Source organism: Struthio camelus, chromosome 2, assembly GCF_040807025.1.
Source record: "Struthio camelus isolate bStrCam1 chromosome 2, bStrCam1.hap1, whole genome shotgun sequence".
In the NCBI taxonomy this organism is placed as follows: Eukaryota; Metazoa; Chordata; class Aves; order Struthioniformes; family Struthionidae; genus Struthio; species Struthio camelus.
The window spans coordinates 168,325,762-168,353,643 of NC_090943.1; the positions used below are offsets into that span (position 1 = coordinate 168,325,762).

Below are 27,882 nucleotides of genomic sequence, written 5' to 3' on the forward strand. Positions count from 1 at the left end.
CTGTATAAAGTACTTAAAAGTGCCTAACTTTTTTTTTTTTAAGAGGAACAAAAGTTGAGGAGCATCTCTGCTGTGGTGGGTGGGTATGGAAGATTGTGTAACTTTGCTTATGAACAGGGTAAAAAGTCCATGTTGTTAAACTCCTGAATAGGGCTTCTCCAGAGCAACTGAGCAAGGTTTTGGGGGTGGGGGGCAGTGTCTGTCTTAAATATATATATTAAGTTTGTCAATATCTCAGTAAGACATTCTAATTTTGCAAGAGGAAGAGCTCCAAAATTATGTAGGCTTAGTCTAGAACAACAAAAAAAATATGCTAGCACTTTGCAGTGCTCCTTCTTCTGCCCTTAACTGGATTCTGTTTGTTTTTCTGGGCGGTGGGGATGGCTGCCTTGAGTGCAAGGGCTGTACCGGCAGGTGGCCCTAGGGTGGTGGCAGTTGTTGGATATCCTTGCAGCCCCCTGCTGCAGCGAGCTTCCTGAGCTGCTCAAATACCTTATTCAGACCTTGTGCTACAGCCTGCCTCCTCCCTGCCCACCCCTTTTTTTAAGCTTCCGCTAGGAAAATTGATATTAGACGTCTAAAGGAGCGTAACAAGTGACAGCAAGTAGATTGCAAACAAGCTACTTTGGCCCCAAGTGCCATTTGTCAACCTGTTCCCATGTTTTGTATTTGCAGAAAAGCTATGCTCTTTCAGAAGATAACGTAAACCTTGGCTGTCTTCCTTGGATGCTCGCTGGTCCTTTTTAAGCCTGTGTTTCAGTGAATTTTTCAAAGTCTGGGGGATTGGTAGGGGGATAAAACACAGCAGACAAAACTCAGTGATATTTTCTGTAGTGCGCACACACACACACACACACACACAAAATATATATTATAGCCAGAATTTCACTGGTAACACCTTTTTAATAGGTCAAAGTAACTGTACAGTTCATTATATTCTTCCTGAGAATAATTTATATCCCTCAACAGCAAAAAGGGCATGTGGTTTTTATTTTAACAGAACAGATGGTATAACTGGAGAAACCAAGGAAAAATCTAATTACACTGCTCTACTGTAACTCCTCCCAGGCAAGATAGACAAAAAAGATGGGTTAGTTAACTACAGTGGGTTTAAAATAGTCAACATGGCTTTAATCTTTCTTTATAAATTATATAAAAATGGGGAACATGAATGGTTACAGAACTCCTCTAAATGCGGCTCTGAATTGCTCTGGTACAAAGCAGCATTTTTTTTTGCTTCCAAGGAAAATAACATTGCTACAAAAAAACAACTGGCACGTTATTCTGGTGAAAGAGACGAGAGTTTTCGGTTGTGTTCTACAGCTATCTTCCAAACGAATGCTCCACACATCCACATAAAAGTAAAAAGCAGGAAAATGAAGAGGGCTTTAGTTTGTCTTGAAATGACCGAAGTCTTGAAAATATAGCTTTTTATTTTCTTTCTCTGTAAATTGTGATTAGCATATTGCGACGTAAGTGTTCTAATAAAAAAATTCCAGTCTGGATAAGTTCATATACTGTGGGCAAGAATTCTCAGCCCTGAGGTTTCCCAGAATTCTTCACTTCACAATATCTTTCCCCGAGCTGCTGCTCGAACCCTTCTGGCTCCGAGACGGTGACCCCGCGGTGACTTCAGCCTAAGCACGTCCTATGCGATGGTGGGGAATTTAATTGCGCTCCGTAGTCATGATTTCCCAAGGACACCTGTACAGACTTCATCCTGTGATAATGCCACTTTCTGAATCCCAGACCAGCTTGGCTTTAGGATAAAAACTGGGTTAAACTTTTCTAATGAGAGCGAACCAACAGCGGTCAGTCAGGTCCGCTGAAGCAAGAGTCGCTGGAAAGCCAGGACTATACTGGGTTAATCCTCACTGCTGGTGGAAGGTGAAGTAACATCCTTTCGCAAGCAGAACTCTCTAACAGAACGATGAAACGCTTCCCTCGGGATTTAATGCGGTCTGGACTGACCGATCATTTTCAGTCTGGCTTGATCGATAACATCCAGCAAGTTCTTGGCATCCACAGCCAGAGCGTGAGCAGCCGTGAGCATTTGCTTTTTGTATTCCTGCTGCAGGCTGGTCATGACATACTGCTGTGCCAGCTTCATCTTGTTGATGAGTTCAGCCAAGTCCGAGTTCAGCAGCTTCTGGGCCATCTCGATCTGGAAAAGCAAGATGCAGTCAGCCGGGCAGACCGTTGGGAGGAGTGCTGCGCCCCCAGCAGCAGCGCCGCCGGAGCAGCGGCACTATCTACCCTCCTGAGCGCGAGCATCACCTCTCACCGAAACCTGGACAGCCTCTGCTCCGGATTGAAGCTGCAGCAGTTTCTCTGGAGACTACACGGAGCAGATGAAATATCTGTACTTGCTGCTCTGTCCCAATTACAAGCTGCATGGAGATCAAGAGCAGTCTTCTGAGCTGCTGATCAGCCACCCGCTGTTAACAGCGGTGAGGCCCTGCTCACTAGCACTGGATTTAGCCTGGCTCCAAAAGTTAACGCTTTGTTCTAGGTTTCCAGGTCCCTATTATCATCATGCTCCGTCCTCCTCTTTTTTTTAATAGCTCTAAAGCAGCAAAAATAAAACAGGCCAAGAAGCAAGATACAGATTGCTTAGCAGACCCGCATCAGCTAAGTTGGGATGATTCTCTAAGCGCATATTTAAAGTATCATTCTCAAGCCTTCTCATTATCCCACTCATTCAGGGTTTAGAGGGAAAATGTTTATTCCTGACTCATGTGAACTTCACTGAAGCATCTCAGTCAATTCTCCTTTAGAACTAGGTTACTGAAGGATAGTCTCTCAGCAAATGCTTCCAGCTACACTGAGCTACGCTCAATTAAGTGTGTAATGACTTTGTGTGCAAGCTGTAGTTTAATGAAAGATTAAACTTGCAGTGAGAATTAATTCCCAGATGGTCTCCCTGAATTAGACTACTGATTTCCATACAAGCACTGATAACCATTTTTCTTTAACTCCGCGTACGCTCGTGTTGTGTGCTTTTCAATTACAGCCAGCTCAAGTGGCCTCGCTTCGGGCAATACAAGCGTATGTCCATATAGCAATTCAATTCCACTAAAATTAATTTAGTGAAGGCGCGTAACTGAGAGTTCACAGTGCTTAGTGAATCTAACATGTGCAATGCAAAGAGGTCAAAAAAAACTAGTCCTGCCATTTTAGGAAAGCCAAAACCCACCCAGACAGTTGTCCTGCCTGAGGACACCTTGAAACTTAACGTGTGAGCTTTCCGTGAGTGGAGCTCTACGTACCTCTCGGTGAGTGCTCGCAGGAAGCACTGGCAGGGTCTCATCTACCGTTGCCAGTAAAGTTCTTAGCGCCAAGCCAACCTCCTAAGGAAAAAAAAAAAAAAAGGAAATAACAAATTTGACAAAGGATGGATAGCGCAACGGCACATCACCGCTTTGTGATTCAACTCCCCCTCTCAGGAACATGTTGTTTGGTTTAAGTTCATCAGCTACATGCAGGAATTACTCTAGACCACGTAAGCAAACGTCTATTAAACTTCAGAAACCTGGAACGGAAAGCAAAGTCTTACAGCAGGAGCGAAGGAAGCAGCAGGTACTCTTGCGCTTCATCTCAGTAAGAACAGAGTTAGAACAATACGGCTCAGTGGCTTTTGAAAACCCCACTTGTAATTCCTTGTTTCATGCCGTCAAAACAAGATGTCAACGAATTAATTAAAGAACAATTTTTTTTTTAATTTAAATGCAGGGAAGTTAGTACACAACTCCCCCACCTCCCGGATACGCACAGGCAAGCTGGGGAGAAGCACCAATGTCTGCAGTGCTGCAACAGTATCCAAAGCTCCAGCGCTCTGACCACGAGTTACCCCGCACAAACACGCAAAGCTTTTCTGCTTCCAGCTTTCCAGGAAGCTTCTCCTACAGCATGTAGGTAAGAGCAGCAGCATCCAGGAGAGAAAACAAACGCTGGTTGTAGAAAATGCCTTCTTACCTTCACCATGGGCACGTACTCCTCCGGCGGAGCTGGCTGTATTTTACTGGACATTTCTATGACAGCTTTCACCAGCCCAGTCACATTCTCGTAGACTCTGTCGTTGGAGCGGTCCAGGTTGGCGGTAGGAGGAGGGCTGATCTCCTGCGGCTGGATCTGGAAGCAGAGAGAGGTTGTTCAATCTCGCGTCCCCAGCAGATGGGGCTCAGCAACTTCCCAACCTCGCCAGAGCGCCGGGAAAGCCTCGGGTTGTGCACAGCCCTCCCACCCGCTGGGCCCCCGTCCCGGCCGCCAGCACCCGCTCTCACATCGGAAGGAAATTCCCTTCTGTTCTTCCGACTGAGCCTCGCCTGTGAGACAACACTGAAGAACTTCCCACCAGGAAATCTCTGAAGAGCTTCCAGTGCAACTCTCACCATACAGACGCAAATAATTTGTGGAACGAGGAGCAGAGTACTTGCAACACAAATCTATGTCTGAAGTGGTTCACTACTGATGGACAAGTGTCATTGCTAAGACAAGGGGGCTATCCGGTCCCTCGAGCCAGAAAGTTGTTTTGTGCTCTAAAACCATGCCGGGGACACACTTAACACACGGATATAGGAAAGAGAGAATATTGCAGCATACGTTCTCAAGCGTTTTGTTAGTGAACGCGCACGGCAAATTAATAAAAATGGTGTCACCAGTACAGGTGGGAAACACTGAACATTTTCATACACTTTGTTTCCAACAGATCAGAACAAAGCCAATAGGCTAAAAATCCTGTAGTCCTTACTCAAGCAAAACTTCCATCAAGTTGGCGCTGCCTAAAGTTAAATCCAAGGCAGACTGAAATTACCCTGGTCAGAAAAGAAACAACTCATTTCCTCTGTAAAATCCTCAGTAGCTCTGCTCTTGAGCTGTGAAACTCCAAGCCTCCCAGGACCTTGCAGCTCTTCAGGGCTACTGGTCCAAGCAACTACTCAACGGGAGAAGGTGGTGAACAAACTGCCTCCTTCCAGCTGGTCACGCAGCTGCGCTCCAGCCTGTTGGACCGACATCAGCTCACAGCGCTGCAGACCACCAAACCGGGTTGCTACAGGCTGTTACTACTGGCCCTAGCTACAGGGACATTTCACGGGAAGCACGAGGCTCCAGTCTGAAGAAAAGAAAGGATTGGGGCTGTGTCGTTTCTCTTCAAAAGCGGGAGTCTACTATAGTCCAAGCCACGGGAAGAAGAAAATTAAAAACCTGATTTCTCTTGAGTTTCCCTCACTACATCCTGCAAACACCCACTTACATACGAAGCGGCAAACCAGCGTTAATTCCAGCATCTTACAGGATATCCCTCCTGAAAGTTTCTAGGAAGCACCTGAGATACTAACCTGGTGAGAGTATAAAATGCTTGGAAGAAACTTTGCCTAAGGAAGGAGCGCAGGATTTTGTGCGTGGTGATTCCATTTTGCTGCATCCCACCAAGCGGGTACTGACAACGCTTAACACAATTTCGATCATCTAGCGCGCTTTGATCAGCAAATGCCTTAGGCAAATGAACATTACAATTGCCTCAATCAGTAGTGAAAGGATGCGATTCCCATTGGTTTCCGTGATCGAGGAGTTAGAGCCGCCCCGCAAAGTCGCATGCAAAGACAGTTTGGCATAGGGCACGGACACGCGCACCCGCGCACTGCTTACCCTCCACGGCTATGGTTGAGCAGAACGTGGGGGGAGGTTAAAGAAATTTACCAAAAGAAGGGAAAAAAGAAAAACAATATTAATAAAACTCAGCAGGAGGAGAGAGAAAAAAAAAAAAACAAACCAACCAAACCAAACCAAACCATGTGTAGCAACAAGAGACCAGTTAAAAAGCCTGCAGCAAAAACGCCCGCCCCCAACAGTACCGGCAGTCGTGTTTGTTAGCTCGTGGCCCACTTGTTACGGAAGCGCAACGCGCCGACAACCTGCTGCGTGCCCGCAGAGCCCGAGGGTTTGCCATGCGCCCATGCTTTCGTCTCACCAAGTACGTGGGGCAGAGATCATGCAAAGCTTGACAGGAACGAGCCGGTCAGGCAAGTAGCAAAGTGGCGAATGGAGCAGAGGGCCTTTGCAACAGGGGGAAACTGCGGCCTGTGAAACCCTTTCCACAAACTATCCATTATCCAACAGATCAAGAAAACGTTGCCTTAATCCTGCGCAATCTTTTTGGTTTTTTGCTGTGTTTTTAAAAGTTCATGATAGGAAACAGGAAGTCATCTAACCGTGCAGCTACTGCTCATGATGACTGGTCACGGTGGTGGTGAAGTGCTACTAAGAGCCCATTGCAGAGGGATTATACCCAACCCACTTCAGTCCTACGGGTAGGTCCTAACACTTCCAGAGTAAGGATATCTCTATTTCTTAATTTTTTTTTTTTGGCCGTTTTTATAGCCAACATCAACCCTAAGGCTCTGCAAACTGTACGGTCAGGCTTCTCCTTGCATGGGTAGGCTGACATTGCCTCAGCAAGTACGAGTATACTGTTATACAATAGGTGTATCTCGGTGCATAGGGCTTTACAGGGGTTAAACGGCTCAAATCCTCTTATTTTAATTTGTATTCTGGCACTACAGAAAAGGAAATCCCAGAAACGTCTTCAGCTTACGACTGCAGGCATTACAAAGCCATATTCTGTTACCAAATAATGGACCGTGTTTTCCTGAAGGACATAAAACAATGCAATTTCAAGAAACTCTTCAAAAAAAAAAAAAAACAGAACAAAACCAGCCCCTCTCTTTCTAATGAAGAAGCCATTTAGCAAGTGAATCTTGTTCAGCTGTTATTACCGGTGACTTTGGCTGTACAGGTTAGTTTGGTGTCAAAAGGACGTTTTTCAGAAAACGGCTTTCGTGTTCGTCAAATATCACTCTTTATAAAGGAAGTTTTGGCTAGAGAAGCCAGGTTTAGTAACGCATCTGTTACTGCTTTTTTTACACTTTCGGAGGCTTGGCAGCTTGAAAAGCTCTGGCACCGCTTTGTAATAAATAATCTTGCTCAAACTCGCCACCGCTGTCTATTTACGCTGATTCTCAAACATTCAGATAATCTCAGGAGAGTGAGACAGAGGCAGCGGCTGAAAGATCAAGTTTCTGCTCCACATACCGCTTTGATGGCTAGTTTTGAACTTCACGAGCTGATGAACTGCATTTTTTCCTGCACTTTCTTAAACCCCCTAAAATAAGTGTCACGTCCAGCAGTTATCTGTGGCCTACCCAGACATGGGATCCAGCTCTTTAGTATGGACTTGGCAAGGCTCAGACTCAGCGGGAGGTTGTCTTTTTGTGAAAACTAACATCTACTGCAGCAGGGATTGCTGATGTGCGTCTTTGCAGGAGCCTGTGCTCTACTGCTGACCCCATCTTGCCCCTCGCACAACCAAACCACTTCGAGCGCTACTGTTGGCGTCAGCGGAGGAAACAGGAGCAGCAGCCCGAGTGATGTGGCCTTAGCGCTCGGGTCACTGATACTGCAGTCAGCTCAAAAGTCTGGGTGTGCGTTGGGGGGTATTTTTCCAGCAGCAAAGGTTGTAAAGTAATGAAACTGCTACATGTACACACGAGCTGCATTTCGCTGGTAGGTTGTTACTGCCAGCGAATGCCCAGCCAGCGCTGTATCTCGCTGCTGGAAACCGCTGCCATCAGAAATAGCTCCGCTCCTTGCCCCCACGAGGCACCGAGGTCACTCAGGTGACCATCAGGAGGAAGGCAGAGTCCCAAAGGCACAGAATAAAGCCTAGAGACACTTTTTGGAGGTGATCGACATGTGAAGGAACTGTTTCATCTACACCAACCGCTGCAACGGGGAGACCAGGCACAACGCATTCGATAACACCCTGCAGCACTTCTCTGCTAGAGAGCTCCAAAAAAGTTCATTTTTGGTGTTACTGCCTCTTTACTGGAGACAAAACAACAAATTAGAAAGTATTTCTCATCATAGCACCTACACAGGCCGACCACACCATTTCCCCCTCTTCCCTCACTCCCCAGAGCCAGCAGGGTTTTCGGGGCCTTGACCCTGCAGCTGGAGCTCGCTGGAGCGTCACAGTTTGGACACGTCTCACTTATCTGCAGCTGAGGGCCGGGGTATGTATGTCCCATGACAACATATTTAGTTGGGAAGTTTAGCTGCTTTTGCTTTCTGCAGTCTCTCCTTCAGGAGAAGTTAATCGCCGAGGAGTAACGGGTAATTTCCTGAAAAGCATTTCAGTGACATCGAGCAATGTACCTTCACCCCTTCGTTGTAGCTGTCCACGGGGCTGTTGAGGCTCGCGAGGCTGCCCAGGTGGCTGGGGGCTCCAGGACGGGGAGGTTTCTTTGGCGGAGCTGCATGATCTGGTTAACAAAACAATCTGCGTTTTAGAGGACCAAGGTATCAGCCGTACCTGCGTCACACTGGACTGTCATGGCTAGAAAGGTGCTTTATTGCACTGGCAGAGGAGACGTAGAGCTTAATGCAGTCAGTCACGTGTCCTAGGAAAAATTCATCCGGATGAACTACGCTCTTATCCGTATTTCATCTCAAGAAACACAGAGACAAAAAAGCCCGTGAAAGTCAGCAAGTCCTCCTACGCTTAGGAGGACGTGGCCACTGCAGTAAGGCGCTGCACAAATGCCTTTGTGGGGCCGCTGCTCCTCACCTCACTGCCACCAGCCCAGACCTGCCAAGTGTTCGGCACTTCGTACCGCAGTAACCGAGTGCTGCACACGCTCTGTATGTCTGGAAAATTAGACTGCTTCGTGGCAGAAATCCTAGATGTGATTCAGTTGGAGATTGAGAAACCCAAATTTCGGTGTCTACCTGTGTTTTACATGTCTGAACTCCACGCTCCACGGAGTCCTACGGCGTGACTCAGCTTCCTCTAGACACGTCCTGGCTGCTGATGAGACACTTTCTAGGCTTTGCTGACCACATCCCTGGTGACTGTAGTGGAAACTTGACCACATGGAGTACACTGAAACACCTATGTGCAGTTATTTTCATCTGGGACCGAATCTATCCCTCACGTGAAAACACTGGCATAAATCTTTGGGTTCACTACTGTGGCTAGAAGACTTGTAATCAAGGACTCAAAGGGACAAGATAGGAATTTACTGCTTACCTGGTTTACCCACGGGCTGATATATGTGCTGGTTACCAGTCTACAAAATAAAATACACGTTTAAACTAGTTATTAGCGTGTTCACAACTTTCATTAGGATAATCTTAAACACTAAGAGTAGATAGTTCTCAGCACATTTCCCAACATTTAAAAATACTTCCCTATTTGCCATCGTTAGCTATTCTTCACAACAGCCCTGGCCTTCGTTTAGGCTACACACAGTTTATCCTTGCAAGGCTGAGATCATCGTTAGTCACACAAGCGCTGGCGTGTTCACAGTCATTTTTCATCTTTATTCAGAAATCAAACTGTGTAAGTCATGCTGGTGAAGAGGAAATTGCAGAGGAACTATTAGAAGACTAAGGTATTTCTGCACTGCTGAATTGTTTCAATAATGTTAACAGGCTTCTAAGCTGTTTTACTTTTTGGTTTTATTGTGACGCCCTAAATCGAGGTCAATCTGCTTACTCATTTGGAAGTATTTAACGATGTATTCAAGTGACTTTCTTTGGTAATTATATTTATACAATTTTCACGCCAAGAAAGACGAAAATCTGTTTAGTCGCAACCAAATTAATACTTCAAACAAACCTTGAGGTCGTCGTGTCAGAAGAGACGCTGTAATTCAAAGAGTCACATTTTATGCAAATGTGTCTATATAAAGGAGTTTCCATTGCCGAGTAAAACCCTGAAGGCTGCTAAAATTTAATAGGTCTAGTAGTAAATACAACCCTACAAGGCTTTTATTTATAAAATAAAGAACATTTTCTGTCAAGTCAGAACACTCCTTGGCATCAGACCCTAAGGACGCTGCTTCGACACTGAAGCTATTCAGACAAGTCAGAATTCACTTCTTACGGTAGGAAAAAACAGTATTTGCTCAAATTCATCTCCAGCTCTCGATAACGCTACCATAAATCACTGCTTAAGACTGTTAACTCTTTAACTTCCTTCTCTGACCCTTTAAGCCACTGTTTTTGACCACCTCACATTGTCTACGTATCCAGGTGAAACTTCACGAACACCAAGCGACGTGCCCAACGGCACACAGGAAGTCCGCGAGAGACCCTCAGATCCAAGCAGAGAAGCTCACACGTCCTGACAACTGGATCATCTTTCCAGTAAGAAACTTGTAGGACACTGAAACTTGTAGGATTGTAGTTCAGCATTTATTCAAAGTTTCTGCCTGGTGTTTTTAGAAATTAATGTTATTGTTTTAAAACTACAGGCAGGTCTGACAACGGTGTCTATAGTTAGGGTCGTCTAATGCTTTATGAGGCCTGTTTTCAGCTGCTCAAAACTTTGCCAAATTTTAACTGCATGAACTGAGGATTTCCACACTAAATCACTCCTTCAGGCTCATTTCTACCAGTCTGCCATGGAAAACTGTGGCAAGAAGCACATCTTTTAGCAAGTATCGTCAAATAAAAATATATCACATAAGGAGAAACCTGGAGACAGACGCTAAGAAGCTCTTACAAGTTTCAGAGATGATGATGCTGTATCACCTTAGTGCTTTAGAGCAGAGATGCGATGGCTAGAAAGAAAGGACCGTGTTCAACCTGCCCGCTTCACGTCCTTAACTACAGACTTGAGAAATAAAAATGCCCTGTCAGGAACCAGGAGCAGCAATCAAAGCTCCAAAGTCCTGACGCTCTTCTGCTGTCACTCAGCATCTCCGACACCCGCCGGCCCGTCATCCCACCCGCTGGTCTACGGCCGCCCCGCAGTCGGGAAACCCACCGCTTTCTGCCAGCTGCGTCACCAGCTCTGTCGCTAACTCCGATCTGGGCTAGGCCTGGGCAGTCCTGCCGAAACCGAGCAGCAGGACGGCACGCTAGCTGGCTGCAACAAGCTGCTCTTCAAACCCCCCGCCCCGAGAGCCACCTCACCGAATCCTGGGACACGACTTCAGCATCTCCAGTTACCTTCCCAAAGCAGCTGCACGAGTTGCGCGAAACGCAGCAACGCTTCATAGCTGCTGTTACATAAAGATATAACAATAGCAAAGACATAACAATAACTCATATCCTTTCCAGCTTCATGCACGGAAGAAGCTTAGGGGCTTCCAAACACGACTCTGCCGCAGCGCGCCATCGATACGCTCCTCCTTGACGAGATTTGGGCAGCAGACGCAGACAGAGTCCCTAAAACGCTCAGGCCGTACATAAATACTGCAGCCAAACTAGGATTTTACAACTGCGTCCCAAAACTGACTAGGAGAGGGAATTTCAGATATTAATTTCCGAGAAACGCTTCAAAGGTGATCGCTGAAGACAGGTAACAGACCAGCCACGAGGTTTCAAACACCGCCGTGGTCTCCAGCCCGATCCCCTATTTCCAACCAGCGTGATTCAGCGACTCCCATGGTCATTAAACGATCAGAGAGACGTTTTTATTTAAACAGAACCTGAGTTAAGGCCCCCAGGAAGAACACCACGGCTGCAGCTGCTGTCTGGCAGGAAAGGAACGGCTCTGGGGTTTATTCCATTCGTTTCCCAGCGGATCACTCACCCCCGACGGGCGTGAGTATTTCTGGGTAATACCCCCGGAACATTTACGTTCCTCACAGGAAAACCCTTCAGATATTTAAACAACTGCAAAAGTTATGTTAACGCTGCTTCCTGTTGACACAAGTTTGAGACACTCTCTGTAGTTTGAAATAAAAGGCCCGGTCATACAGCACACACAAGCACTGAGAAATAACTGCAACGTGTCGGCGGAAACGTTTTGGTGCCCGTTTCAGCAGCAGCTTCGGGAGCGGGGAACAAAAAAAAAAAAAAAAAAAAAAAAAACACCCCAAACCCACAAACCCCAAACCTGCTTGGAAACTTGTCCAAGCACGTAATAATAGCGGAAACACTTAGCAAAAACTTTTAACTCTTCCCCCATAATCAAGGCAGCGCACAACATGTTCTACCAGGGAACGGGAGAAGGAGCTGGGAGGGGAGCGGTCGCCCCCGACACTTACTGGGCCCTGGAGACCTCCGTCCTCTCGCTCGATGCTGCCCCTGGAGAGCCGCACGTCGGGTTTCTGAAAGGAAGGAAAAAAAAAACAAACGGGAGAACGTCACGCTGCCCTTGGCTCGCAGGTCCAAACAGCCGCGCACCAAAACCATCGCAGAGGCACCGCGTCTGGATGCGGACAGCTGACCGAGCGCGCAGGCGCCATTCGCCCCGTGCCAGCGGCTCGGAAACAAGGGGTTAGCGGCGCTCTGGAAGAGCCCGGGCGGGCAAAAGGCGAGCGCGTTTCCGACGCCTCGGGGCGGAAACGCAAAGCGGGAGGACTCACGCGACTCCTCAACCCGCCGCCCTCGGCGGCGGCGCCAGCAGTCCCCCCTTCTCGGGCAACGCCGCAAACGCAGCCCCCTACCCGTGGGAACACGGCCCTTGCACGCGTAGGCATACATCTACACAGACCCATATCTACAGAGGTATATAAACACCCACACGCGGCACACATCTCCCTGGAGATATTCCAAACCCGTCCGGACGCGGTCCTGGGCAACGTGCTCTAGAGGACCCTGCTGGAGCAGGGGGGTTGGACGAGATGATCTCCAGAGGTCCCTGCCAACCTCAACCGTTCGGTGAATCTGTGATACACGCACGCGTCCCGGGGCGCAGAGAGGCAGGAAGTTTGCATTTAGCGAATGCGGGCACGGCAGTACCGGCTCGGACGGAAGTGCCCCCACCGAGGGGTATATATTTGTACCCCTACTTCGCTCAGGCTACCCAAGGTCTCTTTCTTGCCGTCTTTCCAAAAAGCCCTGAGGATTCATTCCAGTTTGCATATCCTGCTAGGGCAGGCAGTACTCGCTAACGCTGCTCTTTCCTCCGGAAAAACGGCCAAATTGGGTTGGTAGCTCGCAAGAAGGGCTTAAACCGTGGGTCGAGCTGCCGAGCCGGCGATCGCCCGCTCTCTCCCGGCCGCCGCGAGGCACAGCGAGAGCCAGCCCCTGCCTGAAGAGCTCGCACACGAAAAACACGCTAAAATTTCCTCCACCACGACGAAGGGATCCTTCTGATAAAAGTATTTGATACCCACTGAAGTGCCCGATAGATAAACAAGGTAAGTCACTATTTTCGTCATTTTGTTTTTTAAGCTAACGGAAACAGCTATTCTGGTCCATCTCAGCAAACGAACAACAGAAAGGATTTCTAGTACACGGACGGGCACAATTTCTCTTCCGTTCGTTTTTATTTCTATTAAGTTGCGAGGAAAAAAAAAAAAAAAAGCTACGAAAAGTGCCAAAAGTCTGTAAACAGTGGAAGGCCGCTGGATCCCGGGGGGTCTTTACCTCAACCGTCTAGGAACTCTAAGCATTTATTTATTACTCCAGAAATCCACCCCAACCCAAACACCAAAAGACGGACATATTTAGCATTTTAAGGGTCAGAAGCGTTAACATACACCCCAGACCGAGTGACGCACTTTTCGAGATTAAAAGGAGAAGAGAGCCAAAGTTACCCCGACGCTAAAATACGTTCAAGTAGCTGGGCAAGTACTTGCTTCACACGTTGGCAAACGGAAAGACCGAAGGCAGCTTGAGCACGGCCCGCGACACGGCCGCGGTGCGGCCCCGCCATCGGCCCTGGGCCGCCCTGGCACCCCTTGCTGCAACCGCGGGAAGCTCCTCAAAACGATTCTCTCCTCGCGGCGCTGAGGAAATCTTCTTGGGGAAGCACCAGCTGGGCGAAACTAAAATGCAAGTTTAAGCAAAATCTTTTGCACTTACTGTCATACTCATTACAGGTATCTGCTTCGGGGAGGGACTGTGTTTTATTTAAATCTTGCAGAAAATCAAAACTCTTGGAAAGCAAACGAGTTTTTTTCCCCCCTCTACTAAAGCAGTCTTCCCTTTGAGATCTTTGGAAACGTCAAGAGGACTTTCAGGCAGGATGTGTATGTTGACATACTGGAACATAATCTACTTGATTTCCAGTATTTCTGGTCCCTCACTAATAAAAGAACATGTACGTCTCGGTATTCTCACGACATGCCAAATTATAATGTCTTGGTGGGATTTTCTCAGGCTAAAAATTAAAATCTTATTTTAGCAACAGTTCACATCAATTACAGTTGAATTGCAGTTCTCACTGTCAAAACAGGACAAACACAAACCACAACTATGTGGGAATTTCAGGAAAAAAAAAAACCCAAAGCCAAACACGATAAGGAAACTATGCGAGTTATTTCTTCTAAGCCTATCGCGGGAAAGGACTATAAATTTCTTAATACAGCATTGCTCTGTCTGCTGAGAAACTACTAAGAGGCATGCGCAAATCTGCTTGCTTTATATAGATTAAAACAACGTCCTGCCCCGGCAACACAACCACAAGAGAAAGGCTCAAACTGGAAATTAAATATATGGGAGGAAGGAGGTCATTACCAAAAAAAAAAAAAAAAAACAAAAAAAACCCTGAAAAGAGGAAGATCATTCTGCAAAACATCCAATTAGCCACAGATTCTGTATCTAGAGTGCAAAAAGTTACAGCATAAAACTCGCTAACTTACCTAGACTCCACCCTGGAAAGAGAGAGACAGAGAGACACAGACGCTTTCCCCCAACCCCTGTGAAGCCACCTGCTTGCTATGGCGCTACGTGGTCTCTCGCGGCACCGTCAAAGCTAGCCGTCTCCTGCCGTTGGCTACAGACGACCCTCCTTTTGGGTCAAGCCATCTATTAAAATATAGAAAAGCATACTCCGTTCTGGAAGCTAGTCGATTCAATCTTCCAAAAAAAGGAAAAGGAAAAAAAAACCAGCCCAGTTTTTGGCAGATTCAAATGTTGTGTCAAACCCACAAGAGCGAGCATGCTCAGAGCGCCTTCTAAAACGATTTTTAACTCAACGAACTAATTGCCTTGCTGTTAAACTGACTGCCCACACAAGAAGTCAGCGCTGCGGGACGGACACGCGCATGCCGCGGCCCTAACGGCGCGATCCGCTCCTCGTGCGCCGCTTTTCACGTGCGCCAAGACCGGCGGGAGAAAGCCGGCACGCTTGACCGCGCGCGTGCTGCGCTGCCGGCCACGGGCCACATCTTCAGTCACCCTGAGCTGCGAGCGCCAGCGCTTGCGCCCGGGGAGCGCCAGTTTCTCCGGCTCTTGCGTTGCCCTCTGAGCAAACTTCGTTTTTGGAGGTGGAAAGAGCCATCTGATGGAAAAACAACTCGGGAACAAGTGCCGAACGAGATGGTCATTGGTTCCCGTTGGTATTTCCGGAGTACCACCGCAGACAGCGGATAAAGGACGCGTGAAAGTCGCAGGCCCCGGGACTACGTCACCTAAAAATCTTAACAGCCTGGGCCCTTACGTACAAGGTGAGAGCGACTCGCGCTCCGTAGGTGTAGCATGGCCATGGGGTGCCGTCTCATCCCTCCGCCTCCATCCGCCTCGGTCAGAGGCTGTCTTCTACAGTTACCTGTACCAGGCTTTAAGTGCAGTAATGCTCTGGCTTCACTTCAGCTCCCTCTTCAATAACACGAATCACAGGCATTTCTGCCCGCCTTCCTGAGACGCTGATACCCAAAGCACGTGTATCAAGACAGCAGGAAAGTCTGCAAATTTCACCAGCGTCCATTAAAACTGCCAAACTAGCGCGCTTCATCCCCTCCTTACCAAGGAATGGGGAGAAAAAGGGCAGTCCTGGGAGGGGGGAAGGCTAACAGAAAACCCCACCGACCAACCCAAAACTTCCACTTCCCAAGTCTCTTCTTACCTTCCACTGCGTAAACACGGCTCTCCATTTCAGATTTTAACCGTTCTCTACTCTTCATTTCTTAAACAACAGGTTTATTTTTATTTGGGAGCTCCCCACGAAGCTCCTGAAGCGGAGCGAGCCCTTTCCTTTCTTCGAGGAGAAAGCCCACGTTCTGGATGCTGTTACGCCTGCAGCTTGCACGCAGAACTTCTTCCAAGGATTGACTACTTACGTCTTCTCCAAGGACCAGTTTTTAGGCAAACTGCTTACAGAGATAACACAGCCTGTCTGAGCGCTGGTACTTTTTCATTTCAACGCCACGACAATTGAATCCTCGAGCTGGGGTGTCTCTTCCAGCCAACGCAGCGTCAGTGCTGTTTGCACTTGCACTACCGCGTTTTGAGTTGCATTTTTTTGCTGCAAAAGCAGCAGTAAATTTGGAGCCACAAGTCGGCGTTACTCAGGGGAAACGACGCTTGTGCTAACAGAAACCCCACGAGGCGAGGATTTTTCTTCTCATCTTAGTGTCTCGCATTAAATGATTCGCAATTATTCTCCTGTGAGTCCAAACCTCAACAGCAGGAGTGAGATGTACTTTAGGAGTGTGACGACGACGTAGATGGATCTGCTTTTGAAAGCAGCCTGTTATAAACTGAGAACACGATACTGCAGCGTTACGTAAGTTAAAAATTAAAAGCTGGCTCTGCTCTCTCTATTGTTCGCTGCGCTCAGAAGGAAAAACGCTCTGAAATCTGCCTACAGCAGGCACAGGAGAGCCACACTTCGGCAAAACGGCTTATCAAAATCCAAAGTTCAGCTTTCTGCCCTTACAGTAAGCGTGAGACAGGAAGAGGACCCTGAGTAAAGAGTTGCCGATCCTCCCTAAAACACCCAGAGTGAAATTAGGAAAGTCCCAGAGAGGAAATGTCATTCCTTTACCAGGAGACACAGGGCAGGGAGTGAGAGCCTGGGATCGTGTAATATTTAGATTATTTCTTTTTAGATATATTTACATTATTTCTACCCCGGACCTGTGTTTGGACTCTCATGTGTTACCTGCGGATATCTCCAGGAGATCTGCAAGGCCTCCAAGAGCGGCTGCCCACAATGACTGCTGAAAACAGTCTTGGCCAGACGCAGATTATCCACTTCAAAGAGAAATGAATCATTTAGAAACAACCCTCGCTTCTCTGTATTATTCAAAATCAGAATCAAAACACACCTATACACAAAAAACGCTTTTAACCCTATTTGTGCCTAAGAAGAAAAGCAAACGGTCCAATGGCTGTTACTTCTTTCGATCACCTTGAGCTCTTCATGGCTAAAACCAGAAAACTGAAATACCTACCTATGAACTGAACAGTTTCCTTTGACATATGCTGCTTTGGGTTCAAATACATCTTGTTGCTATCATCACAGCTTGCTTAGCTTTTCACACAATGTATAAATCTGTATCCAGTTTGTAACACGCCTTCAAATATAAAACCAAAAGCTCCTATAAAAGTCAAAACGCTAGTGCGGAAAGAAACAGAACTGCAGTCACCTACTGCTTCTAAATCCTCCTTTTGGCCATCTAAGCTCATATTTACTTCCACTGAAACGTTACAGAATGAAAATATAGGAAATCTTTCCAAACTTATGCTAGAACTGCTATTACAGGCCTGGAGATAACCAACAAGCCCCTGCTGAAGCAGCAATTTGGGCGATGGCAAACGTCCTAAGGGTGCAGAGGCTGAAGTGAAACAGAATACCAAGTGCTGCAACTAATTATCACTTCGTTTGCAGAAAAGGTCAAAATTCCCACACAGCCTCGCGCCACAGCACCTGAAATCACGCTGCTTCATACTCAGCATACTGATTCCTCAAAAAATTCTTGACAACCTAGGAAGTGCTGACCCACGATGGACGAATCTGAGCTCCGTTCTTCCTCACTTGTGAAAGAGCCACTCTTTCACAACCGGTGCCGCTCAGGACTGGAAAAGCTCTTGCCTAAATTAGGGAATAAATCTTCCCGTCCCCCTCCCTCTCTTCGACTTGTAATAGTACGGACAAACCAATCTGGATACAGTGTTTGGTTTGGTTTGGTTTGGTTTAAACACCAGCATCCAGCATCAGACCTCCAGTTCCCAAGTGCAGCACTTCCAGAGAAGCCAGCCAAGCACCAGCTTCAGGGTCCTCTAATCCAAAGTAGCATCGTGACTCCGGCACTCTGGGAGGTCTTCTATCAGTACTTCCCAAAAGCTGGCAGAGACTTCTCCTACCGTTACCCTCTTCTGCTTCAAATACACAGCGTATTTATTCAAGCTTACCTCCTGTAACAAACCTAGGACACCATGCGTTTATACAACCAGGTTTCATAGCCATATACAACATGAAAAGCTTTCAAAACAAACATTCCTTGAGATACACTTAAGAACCTGGGTAAAAACACGAGGTCAAACATGCGACAGAGGTTCGTCACAACCCGTAACGACCTATTCCACCCAGCGAGCGAGGCTCACGCGCCCATCGCCTCCCCAGCATGAGCCCATACAGAGTAACACGTTACTGCTGCCCTGTGCCGTATCTGTAGCCACCAGGCACTTTCCGTCTCAAAGAGAATAATTTGAACATTGCATTTGGATCTTGACAACTGGGAAGCCCGAGCCGAACTCAGAAAGGTACATCAGTGGCGCTGACAACAAGAAAACATGAAACTGCAGCGAAATGGCAATAAAAGGTCCCATTACCAATGCATTTCCTCCTCCTCCTCCTCCCTGATGGTACTCAAGAGCTTTTTCCCTTACAGAGAGATTATGCTCTCCCACTCTTTTAAATTACTTCTTCCCACTACTGCATCTGTTTTCAAATCTTAATAATAGTTAGGATTTTTTTTAAGGGGTAGAGCAGACACCGCTCTATCTCCTTAAGGAAAAAAAAACAGGCAATCTCCAGATCGTTACAGAACTGTACCAACAACTTCCTACACATAAATATTAATGAGAATAAAGTGAGACTCATGAAAGAAACCAGCTGTTCAAGATACTTTTAATACGGGACTCGCTTACCGGCTGAACACTTCATTGAAAATCTGTTTTCAAACCTACATTTTGGTACCAACTTACTTGTTCCGGAATTATTCTCATTTCCTAGAAGTGACCAGTTTTAGCAACCTTTAAAAAAAAAAAAAGTCAGAACGAATTAAGAAGCCCTAGGAAACAAAGCATTACCAGGAATCGTTCCTCTTTTTCGAGCCAACGCTGATCTTCTTCCATCTCTTGTTGTTGTCGTATCAATCTCTCCTCCATGAGATGTGTGGGAAGAATCTGTCCCATTCCTCGAATGTCCAAAGTGCCCGAATCCTACAAAACGGCAAAGTGTATTCAGTCCCACAACAACAAGCAATTTGCATAAACAGCTGCAATATCTTAAAGGTTATAAAAGAAGGGATTATAAAAAGCCCAAACATACAACAGAGTCCCTGATCTCCTTATGAACTGAAGCAGACCATCAGAAGAAACTCTTTCCCACTGCAGCATTTTAACCGCCTTGTTCCTAATCACTGGAATCAAAAAGATTTGAAAAATTCTGTTCTGTCTTCCAGTAACATAGTCGCTTCATCCTCTTGCGCTTCACTCAAGCAGGACAACCAAAAACATTCACCAAATTCATTTGCTTGGTCTTGAGCAATAACACGACAAACCAGTTGCTAGAGCTGCAAGACACATTTTTTAATCCAAACAAGTATCTTTTCAATTTTAGCCGACACTTGTAAAGCATAAAATGAAAACATATTAAAAGAAGTGTAAAATGTTGGAAGAGAACAGAAAAAAGGAAAAAAAAGACAGAGAAAGGGGGAAATAATTTGATGTTCCTTGCAGCGTTATGCAACCCCGAGAGGCTGAAAAGCACCCGATAGGAATACAACCCGAGAACAGTTTTGGGGACCATTTTAACACAGATGTTCCCTCCTATATTAACTGCAAAAAGCTTCAGGAGAGTCTTATTTTAATAAACTGAAAATGTTTGTGATCACTCATTTAGCCTCCATGTCTAGAGCAGTAATAACTTCCCCAAGAAGTAGTGTAAAGAGTACAAACACTTCACGTACGAGATCTCACGTAAGAGATTTTGGTTCAAAAAGAACTGAATTCAGTCCCGAGTGCCGTCCCACTGCAATCAGGGAATCCAAACAAACAAAACATCCCCAGACAGATGTACTTAATTTCCCTACCATAATCTCCACATGTACCTAAGTAATAGCAATACAGTGAGTTTAGTGCACAGCGCGCAACACGAGATGTGCCGGCTCACGATACCTCCATGTTTGGTTGCCACGCTGATATTTCTTGAGGCCGATGGTTCCACGACTCTGTTTGATCCAGGAGAGACGCTTGCCCAGGATAAATGCTGCCCGCCATGGCGGGCATCCCATGAGAACCAGGGTAGCCAGACACCTTCAGAAGAAAGAGAAAAAAGTTATATTAATGTGCCCTGTGCTTCTCCGTGTTTAGTTGTTCTTTTTTTTTCCCCTCCAGGGAGCAAATATGAGAGCACAGAAGTGACTCAGTCTGGGCAGTCTCTGGGAGGGAGGAGGGGAAGCGACACCAGAAGAAGGAAGCGAAGCCAAGCCAAGCCATGACACACACAAAAACTCTTTCTCTAATCCCTGTGCTATTTGAGGATGCCTATCCTAACAGCAGCACTAGGAAGTGCTTTTTAACCTCTGTAGTCAAGAAGATCCAAGTCCTCTGAGGAGCAAAAATAACCCAAGTGATATATTTCTAAGTCACGGATGCGGAGCTCATTCAGGTTAACGGGAGCTCTGCACGTATTGCCCTCTGGAGCCATCCGGAAATGCAACCTCCCGTGCACGTTAGGAGCCTAAGTAAGTCTTGAGTGACAGCATGTAATTGCTGTGCTCAGCTGCACAGCCTGGGAACTTCCCCATTGAAAAAAAATCAAAGTCATTTTAATGAGCCTGAAGCATTCTCATTAAAACAATGAAAATCTTCCCTATCTATGGAAAAAACAACAACGAAAAAACCCAAAAATCCTCGGTTGAGCCTGCTGCACACAGCCACAGCTTTGAACAAAGCCAAGAACGCTTCGGGACTAACTTGTGCTTTAAATTTCTTTGGTAGTATTAATAAAAGCAAAGCCTGCAAGCGTACTGTGCGATAGATGTAAAGGAGGCGACTAGCCAACGGAAAGTGAAATGTTTCAGAGAAGCATCAGGGAGCTGTGTATCAATAAACCCAAGGTAAATGCACTAGTCAACCCCATTTTACCATGCGAGTCATTTTGTAGCTTAGCACAAACGCCACCGTGAACGCCACATTCCTTCAGTAAATACAAAAAGGCCCAATGTGCTTCAGTGCCCCTTTAGGAACTCGAGCGCCACGTCAACTGCGGAAACGTTTGCCATCTGGAGCAAACCTACCAGGCTCAGCTCAGGGTTTGTTCTGATGTAAAACAGAAAACATTTACCAGGACTCGATGCAACTAAACCGCGCAAGAAGTGAATCGATCCCACCAGCTGCAAGCGAGTTATAAAACGCCACGTTCGAAAGAATACAGGCACAGCGTTAAATATCATACCTGGTAATGATTTGGCTGTACCATATGCTGCGGACTTGGATAAAATCCTTCGCTGGATCTTGGACTGGGGTAACCAGGCCTACTGGGCTGTGAGGGTGAAGGAATTTTAAGAGAGTCTTTAGAAACAGAAAAGCGTCAAAACTGAGGATTAGTCTTTGGCGAGACGAACATTTACAGGGCCTAAACCACAGAAGTAAGCTCGGAAAGAAAACTGAAATGAATATCGTAGATGATTTGCAGTGTTACTTATTTATTTTTATTGCAAACAATTAAAGCTTCCTCTACTTTCACTCACAAACAGAACAATCTAAATCATTTGCTAGACATTTCAACAGAAAATGCCTCTTCCGAATTTTTTTTCCTGCATATTTAATTGCAAGGACTAAAGACCCTGCTCTGTGCAGATTAATTCTAGAGAGGACACCAGAGCAGACCATAACTTAAGTCAAGTTTCCAGGAGCAAACAGCAACGTTTCTAAGCTCATAATCTGTATTACAGAAATATCTCCGAAGTTTTACCATCAATGTGTCGCTTCTGCGAATGTTCCCAAAGTAAATTCTTTTTACTTTGGGAAGCCTGGTCTAAAACGAACACAAGTCAAGCAAGCTGATTTATTTGGTTAGCATGCACAGTTAAATGAATGATTCTGAGGACCAAAGCTAGGGCTGATTATTAACTTCCACGTAATTAATTGCCTCAGACCGGAAGGTGTTTCTGATCATACTGTGAACTCCGAGGTCCCTTCGCTACACAGGTTTTGTTTTGCAACCCGTTCCCAGCCAAGACAAGCAGACAGAAAGAGCTCCTATTAGAGAGCAGAGCTCTAACAGAAAGAGGCTATAAGATATGTTTGCTTTTTGGTGAGGAAAAGTGCTGCTGGGCATCTCAGGAGAAGAAAAATCAGCAAAAGACAAAATAAATGATAAAACCTCATCGTTCTGCAAAGGGGCTGCTACAGTCCCTCCAGCAGCTAGAGGCTACCACCACATTACTTTGGGGTAGCACAGTTTTATCATTGCTTTATGAAAAGCGTCATTACCATTCTGTACTAGGATCTCCCGTCTAAGGTTTCTGCCAGTGAGACACACAGAACTTCACAGGACCAAACTGTAGCGATAAATTACCTGTGCAGGCGTAGGACTGAGTTTAATACCATAAATAGAACTGAGTTCAAGCCCTATAAAGGGCTTAAACTTTTATCGTTAATTGTCGTAAGAGAAAAAGTCATCACCATTTGAAAAACGATATAAAAACTTCAGAGATATTTAAATCTCATATCCACAAAATTCAGTTTGTGCACATGCCATTAGTATGCATGCCAACATTTTACACAAAAAACACTGTTCAAAAACCTTACCTAACCACTTTACATATGTGGTGAGGACATCTCAAAGAGTTTAAAACTTCACCCTCCAAAAGGTGGTAGGCGAATTCATTTCAATCCTACCCCATCTTTTTTCAGCTGTTGCCGTTTATATCGCAGCCCAAGGCTTTAACGATGAGCATTTCTAATAGGATGTTGTTCTTCATCCACTACACTAAAGGTATTTACTCTATCTGGACGAGCCTCACAATAAATAAATTCTTCAAACAAGCTTTTCATTATCAAGTAGCATTTTTTTTCCAATTTACACAGTTTATCTGCTTCTGTAACTTGGTACCTTGTCTACTTATATATGCACCAAACCCTGAGGGTTCATCTGAGATGACTGAGCAGGCTGACATCCGGATTATTTGCTGGTTTTAACTCTGCAATAAAAGCAACAATTGCATTGTCCATATTTCTCGGTTGCCTACCACTACTGAAACGGAGAACTGAGCTCCAAAATCTAGCAGGCAACAAGCTGCCAATGGGGAAACTAAACAAAACCAAAGTGACTTTCCTATGGCTGCCGGAGGATGTGCATGGCAGAAGGTGCCATGGTGGTACGACTAAAACCAGCAGCAGCACCTGAGCTGGCACAGCAGGCTCCAGGATTTCACCATCACAGATCGACTATGGCACAGGGAATATTGGATATTATGGTGGCTCCTGCACAAAAGCAAGTAGCCAAAATTTTCCCAAATACCATCTCAATCCTTCCAAGTGCAAAAGATCTCCTCTGAGGAACAGTCAAGTTATGGAGAGAAGAGGAGCAGCAAGCGGGGAGGTTACCACTCCACAACTGCAGGACACATCAGGGACATCCACATGGGACGAGGCAAGGAAACAAGATTAAACGTAAACTAACATGCACAGGTATGGAAGTAAAACTATAACTTTCTGTTTTCAGAATAAGGAAAGTGCAATTAATGCCCTTGTGTGCTCTCACTAATGAATCATAAACAAAAACTTTATGGTGGTCTGAGCTCTCACTAGCTAGGATAGGGGTGCTGCAAGAAAAAAAAAGAAAAGTCCAGGAAACTATTTTGTGTAGCCTCTTACAAGTTACACAAATGACAAGAAACAGAAGATGGTTAGTAAAAAAAAAAAAATTACAGTACAGATCAGCTCTAGTAACTGAGTGTAAGCAGAGCTGGGTCACTTCAGGCAAGTATTAGCAGACGACAAAAGCAGCCAAAACGCCGTCGTCTGGACCACTCGGTCAAAGGAGGGCTTTGAAGAAATAAATGGAAGAAAGAGAGGATGTTGTTTCTTTCCTTCTTTTTTTTTTTTTTGTTTTAACAAATACTTTGCAGTCTGCTGCCTTAGCTACCTTGGGAGGGGCTTCATCGGAGCCTCCCGAGTCCCAGGACACGGTGACCTGCCGCCTGGACTCCATTCGCATCCGTTCCTCTTGCTGCAGCTTCTCTTCCTCCAGGATCGTACTGCGGAAAACGGAAACGTTGCGTTTAATAAAACTCCCGTTCAGCGTCTAACAGAGCTCTCCGCGGCGCCCCTACATCTCGCGAACGAACGGACGCTATTCAGCAAAGCGACCGAGAACGGGAGGACACACCGGTTACGTTTCCAAAAAGCAGTATGGGGAAGAAAGGCTTCCACAGGATTATCAGCGTGCCTTTAACAACAGAAACAGCAGCAAGTTTTTAAAAAGTTGCGGTCGATCTTGGGGGGGGGAAAAAAAATTTTTTTTTCCTTTTTTTTTTTTCCTGCGCGTTAACATTTCTCCGGATGCTTCATTACGCAGAGAAATCCTGCGACGCAGCGCATCAGGCATTTACTTGCAGGACAACTTATTCTTCACAGGGAAAATATTCTACTGAGCTGCCGCAAAGCTTCAAGGGACGAGAAAACGTCCTTTACGGCAACTTGACGGAGCTTCAAATTACTAAAATTACCAGGATTGTCCCTCTTTTTTTTTTTTTTTTTTTAATTTCTTTAAAGAAAGCAACCAAAAGCCTTGCAAATCCTAAGCCTTCCTCTTACATTTCAGCCCAACCAGGAACACATTCAGCAGACAAATTTAGCCAAACACAACTATGTGACAGCATTCACCCCGCTTCCAAATATTCAGGTCAAAAGGCCGCGTTTTCAACAAAGTACGAGACGGCGCTAACGCCGGTTTGCTACTTACCCCTCTTCTGCCTACTAAAGAGCGTTTCGAGCTCAGCGCGATACCGCTGCCTCCTCCACAGCCGCCTCCTCCCAGCTCTGCTATGTGGATTATTAATGTTGGATATTTGCCATTTTAAAAATACCCGGCAAACGGGGACCGGCAAATTCAGCGGGGCGGCGGGCTGGGCGGCCGTTGGGGCGACGCGGCTCGCCGAGCGCCGTCGCCACGGGACAAGCCCGCGACGGAGCGGCGCCAGCTCCTCTGTCAGGCGGAGAGTTGCGAGCGGCGGAGCTAAAAGGCGGCGTTTTTAATCGGCCCGCTCGCTACCCGGCCCGATTACTCACGCGAGGGATGAGCTCAGCTCCAGCAATCTGCTCCCATCTGGGAACTTTACGGCTTAGTTCAGGAATAAATTGCTGCTTGGTGGGAGCCCGGAGCTTCGCTTCTCCTCACGTGGCCAAAAGCGGGGTTAAAAAAATAAAGAGCAACGCGCCCCACGCCACTGAAGGAAGCAGGGAAGGCATCTAGCCCGACTGCAGCGAAGCCGAGTTTATAAGCGTTGCTGCAATTTCCATCCATCACTGCCGAACTAACACAAGAATGCGCAACAAAAACAACATCAGGCGAGGTATTTGCGGAAGCAACCCCGACACAGCTACCGCCCGGCGGAGGGCGCGAAAAAAGAGGACGAGCTTTCTGTTTCAGCTCTCTCTCCCTCCCTCCAGGACGGGGAGATCGTTTCACTAAAACACCAAGAGCCGCGAAGCGGCAGAAGCGCCGCTTGGAAGGCCAGGTTACGCTTCGGCTGCTTGGCACGTAGCTTTGCGGAGCGTGAGAAACCGCCCAACACGCACCCGTAGCCATGAACCACGCTCGGGGTCTTCCCTAGCGGTATCGCAGGATCTCAAGCGAGAACAAAACGCACATCTTTCGCGCCAAGTATATTTTGCAACGAAGCAAAAGGAGCGGGGCAAAAGTCGGCTGAAAGTCGCTGACTTTTAGGTGGCTTATTGACAATTAGGGCCACGGGTGTCACTTGTCACAGAGCATCGCTGCTCTTCCAGGAGAAGGACCGAAACGCTGCTACCTGTCTGCCTTGCTGGCGGTGCCGCTGTGCCCGTGGTGCCCAAGTATTTCCTAACACCATCAACTTCAACAGTGTAACCGGAAGCGGCAAATTTCTACCAAAATGACTGATTTCTCCCAACAGAGGCTCAGCTTTCCGCCTCGCAACTCTGATGCCTTCCCCGCCGCGCCTCTGCCCGCATCTTGGGGAGGTCCCTTCCCAGCGCCCCGACGGGCCGCCTGGCCAAAGGACGATCCTTGTACTTGGATGCCCTTGAGCGGCTGGTGCCGACAAGAGACTATGAAACGGCAACGCCTCGGAGGAGCGTTATTCGGCACAAGGATATAAACGGCTTACAAAAATGCCTTTGTTTGCACAACGGGAAGGCCGAGCCATAGACGGAGCAAAAGCACGCCCAGAGATACCTTTGACCTTTTCTCGGCGCAGCTGCTCGAGTACTCTGAACAGTTTATTCGCATTTGCAGAAGGTCAGGAAAGTCAGATCTAGGCATATTTTCCCAAACGACATCTATTTTTAGCAGCCAAGAGGAGCAAGCGGAGAAGCATTTCTCTTCCAGACGATTTCCCCGGCTAATCTTAAGGTGGTACGAGCAAACGTCACTGCATCTTCCGGGCCGCGTGGAGGAGAAGCCTGATGCAAAACTCCAGCGAGTAAAAGCTCGCTGAATTGATGGGCTTATTTATTTTACAAAGAATCTTTCCACCAAAACGTGCCCGTGCCGTTGAAAAGGACACGTTTGCTGAGAGTTTCTATGTAGGAATTTGTGAAATCCTGAAATGTAGCCTTGCATTTCAGGAGACACAGCAAAGCCAGCGTCCTCCGATACCGTCCTGTGGGGACCTTCAGTAAGCGCCGACGCTTTAACAAGCAGCTGCTTTCTTTCTCTCTGCAGCCTCCAGCCACCAGAAATACAAGGCTGGACGTAGAGGAACATGTTGTACATACTGGCCTAATTTAATAATTTTAATAAGAGAGATTATTCCCAACGGTCACTGCCGAAGAGAGCAAAAGGCTTACCAAGTATTCTGCAGCCTACACGATATGTATGGAGTTATCTGCTTAGAAGAAAAAGGCGGGAGGGGGGAAATATTGGCAGGATGCTACAAAATGGCAGCACTCTAGAGCTGTCCTCATTATCAGCTTTGTTTTTTCTTTTTCAGTACTGCAAAAGTTACAGCAAATGTGGTCACAAAAAGCCTCAAGTCTCATCTTCATCAGTTAATTATCTCAGCGTTGCCATTAAAACAGACTTTAAGACCATGAATCAGTCATTACCTCTACGCTATTTTACATTATTTCTAGAGCTGTATCTGTATTTAGTATGTGATTGGCAGTCCCACGGACTGCAGTCCCACAGCAGAGATAAAACCACTCCTTAATTTGCTATTTTTAGTAGAGAGAAAGAGTTAGCAACGAGCACCTGATGTAAAATTCACTCGAGGCTGCAACGAAACATCGCTGAACTATATTAAGAGGCTCAAAAGTAAAATCCTACTTAACATCGAACGCAAAAAACAGTTTTAACAGAACTGCCAACCAAAGGGACATTCGGGGCACCACGCTTGCAAGCACAAGCCTGGGAGCTCGTAAGAAAGCCTATGACTGCATCGGTGCTACCTTTGCAACACAAAACCTGCAGGGTTTGGGGCATTTAAAGAGAGCAAAGGAGAGCGGAAGAAGTGAGAAGTGATGGCGGAAATCCACCATCCATTTGCTTCTCTGTTGGCTTGAAGTCTAACTCATCCCTATACACTTCTTCTTCGGAGCCACACTTGTTAGAAAAATACTCTGCTTTTCTACTACCCTAATAACACTACATAAATTCTACAGAAATGCCCCTCTTCACGGGGCACAAGCAGCTGCAAAAAATGTTTGCGCAAAGCAGATGTTAGTATGAAATGGGTAAAGCATCAAATAACAAACTGA

General features: G+C 46.5%; 1 protein-coding gene across 25 annotated transcripts in view; it reads right to left on the reverse strand.

Moving 5' to 3' along the window:
- Window positions 1-867: 867 nt before the first annotated feature.
- PTK2 (protein tyrosine kinase 2) overlaps window positions 868-27,882 on the reverse strand; it is a 212,586-nt gene continuing 185,571 nt past the window's right edge. For 18 of the 25 annotated variants that reach the window (XM_068933418.1, XM_068933412.1, XM_068933417.1 and 15 more), the window contains 10 exons: window positions 24,068-24,179; window positions 21,371-21,457; window positions 20,089-20,226; window positions 19,000-19,131; window positions 12,060-12,122; window positions 9,089-9,128; window positions 8,215-8,321; window positions 3,976-4,131; window positions 3,270-3,350; window positions 868-2,164 (listed from right to left, as the gene is read on the reverse strand). In XM_068933418.1, coding sequence (XP_068789519.1) covers window positions 1,952-2,164; window positions 3,270-3,350; window positions 3,976-4,131; window positions 8,215-8,321; window positions 9,089-9,128; window positions 12,060-12,122; window positions 19,000-19,131; window positions 20,089-20,226; window positions 21,371-21,457; window positions 24,068-24,179 — 1,129 coding nt within the window. In that variant the 3' untranslated portion in view covers window positions 868-1,951. Of the gene's footprint in view, window positions 2,165-3,269; window positions 3,351-3,975; window positions 4,132-8,214; window positions 8,322-9,088; window positions 9,129-12,059; window positions 12,123-18,894; window positions 19,132-20,088; window positions 20,227-21,370; window positions 21,458-24,067; window positions 24,180-27,882 lie in introns of those variants that run through there. The other 7 variants (XM_068933423.1, XM_068933422.1, XM_068933407.1 and 4 more) reach the window with 2 other exon arrangements.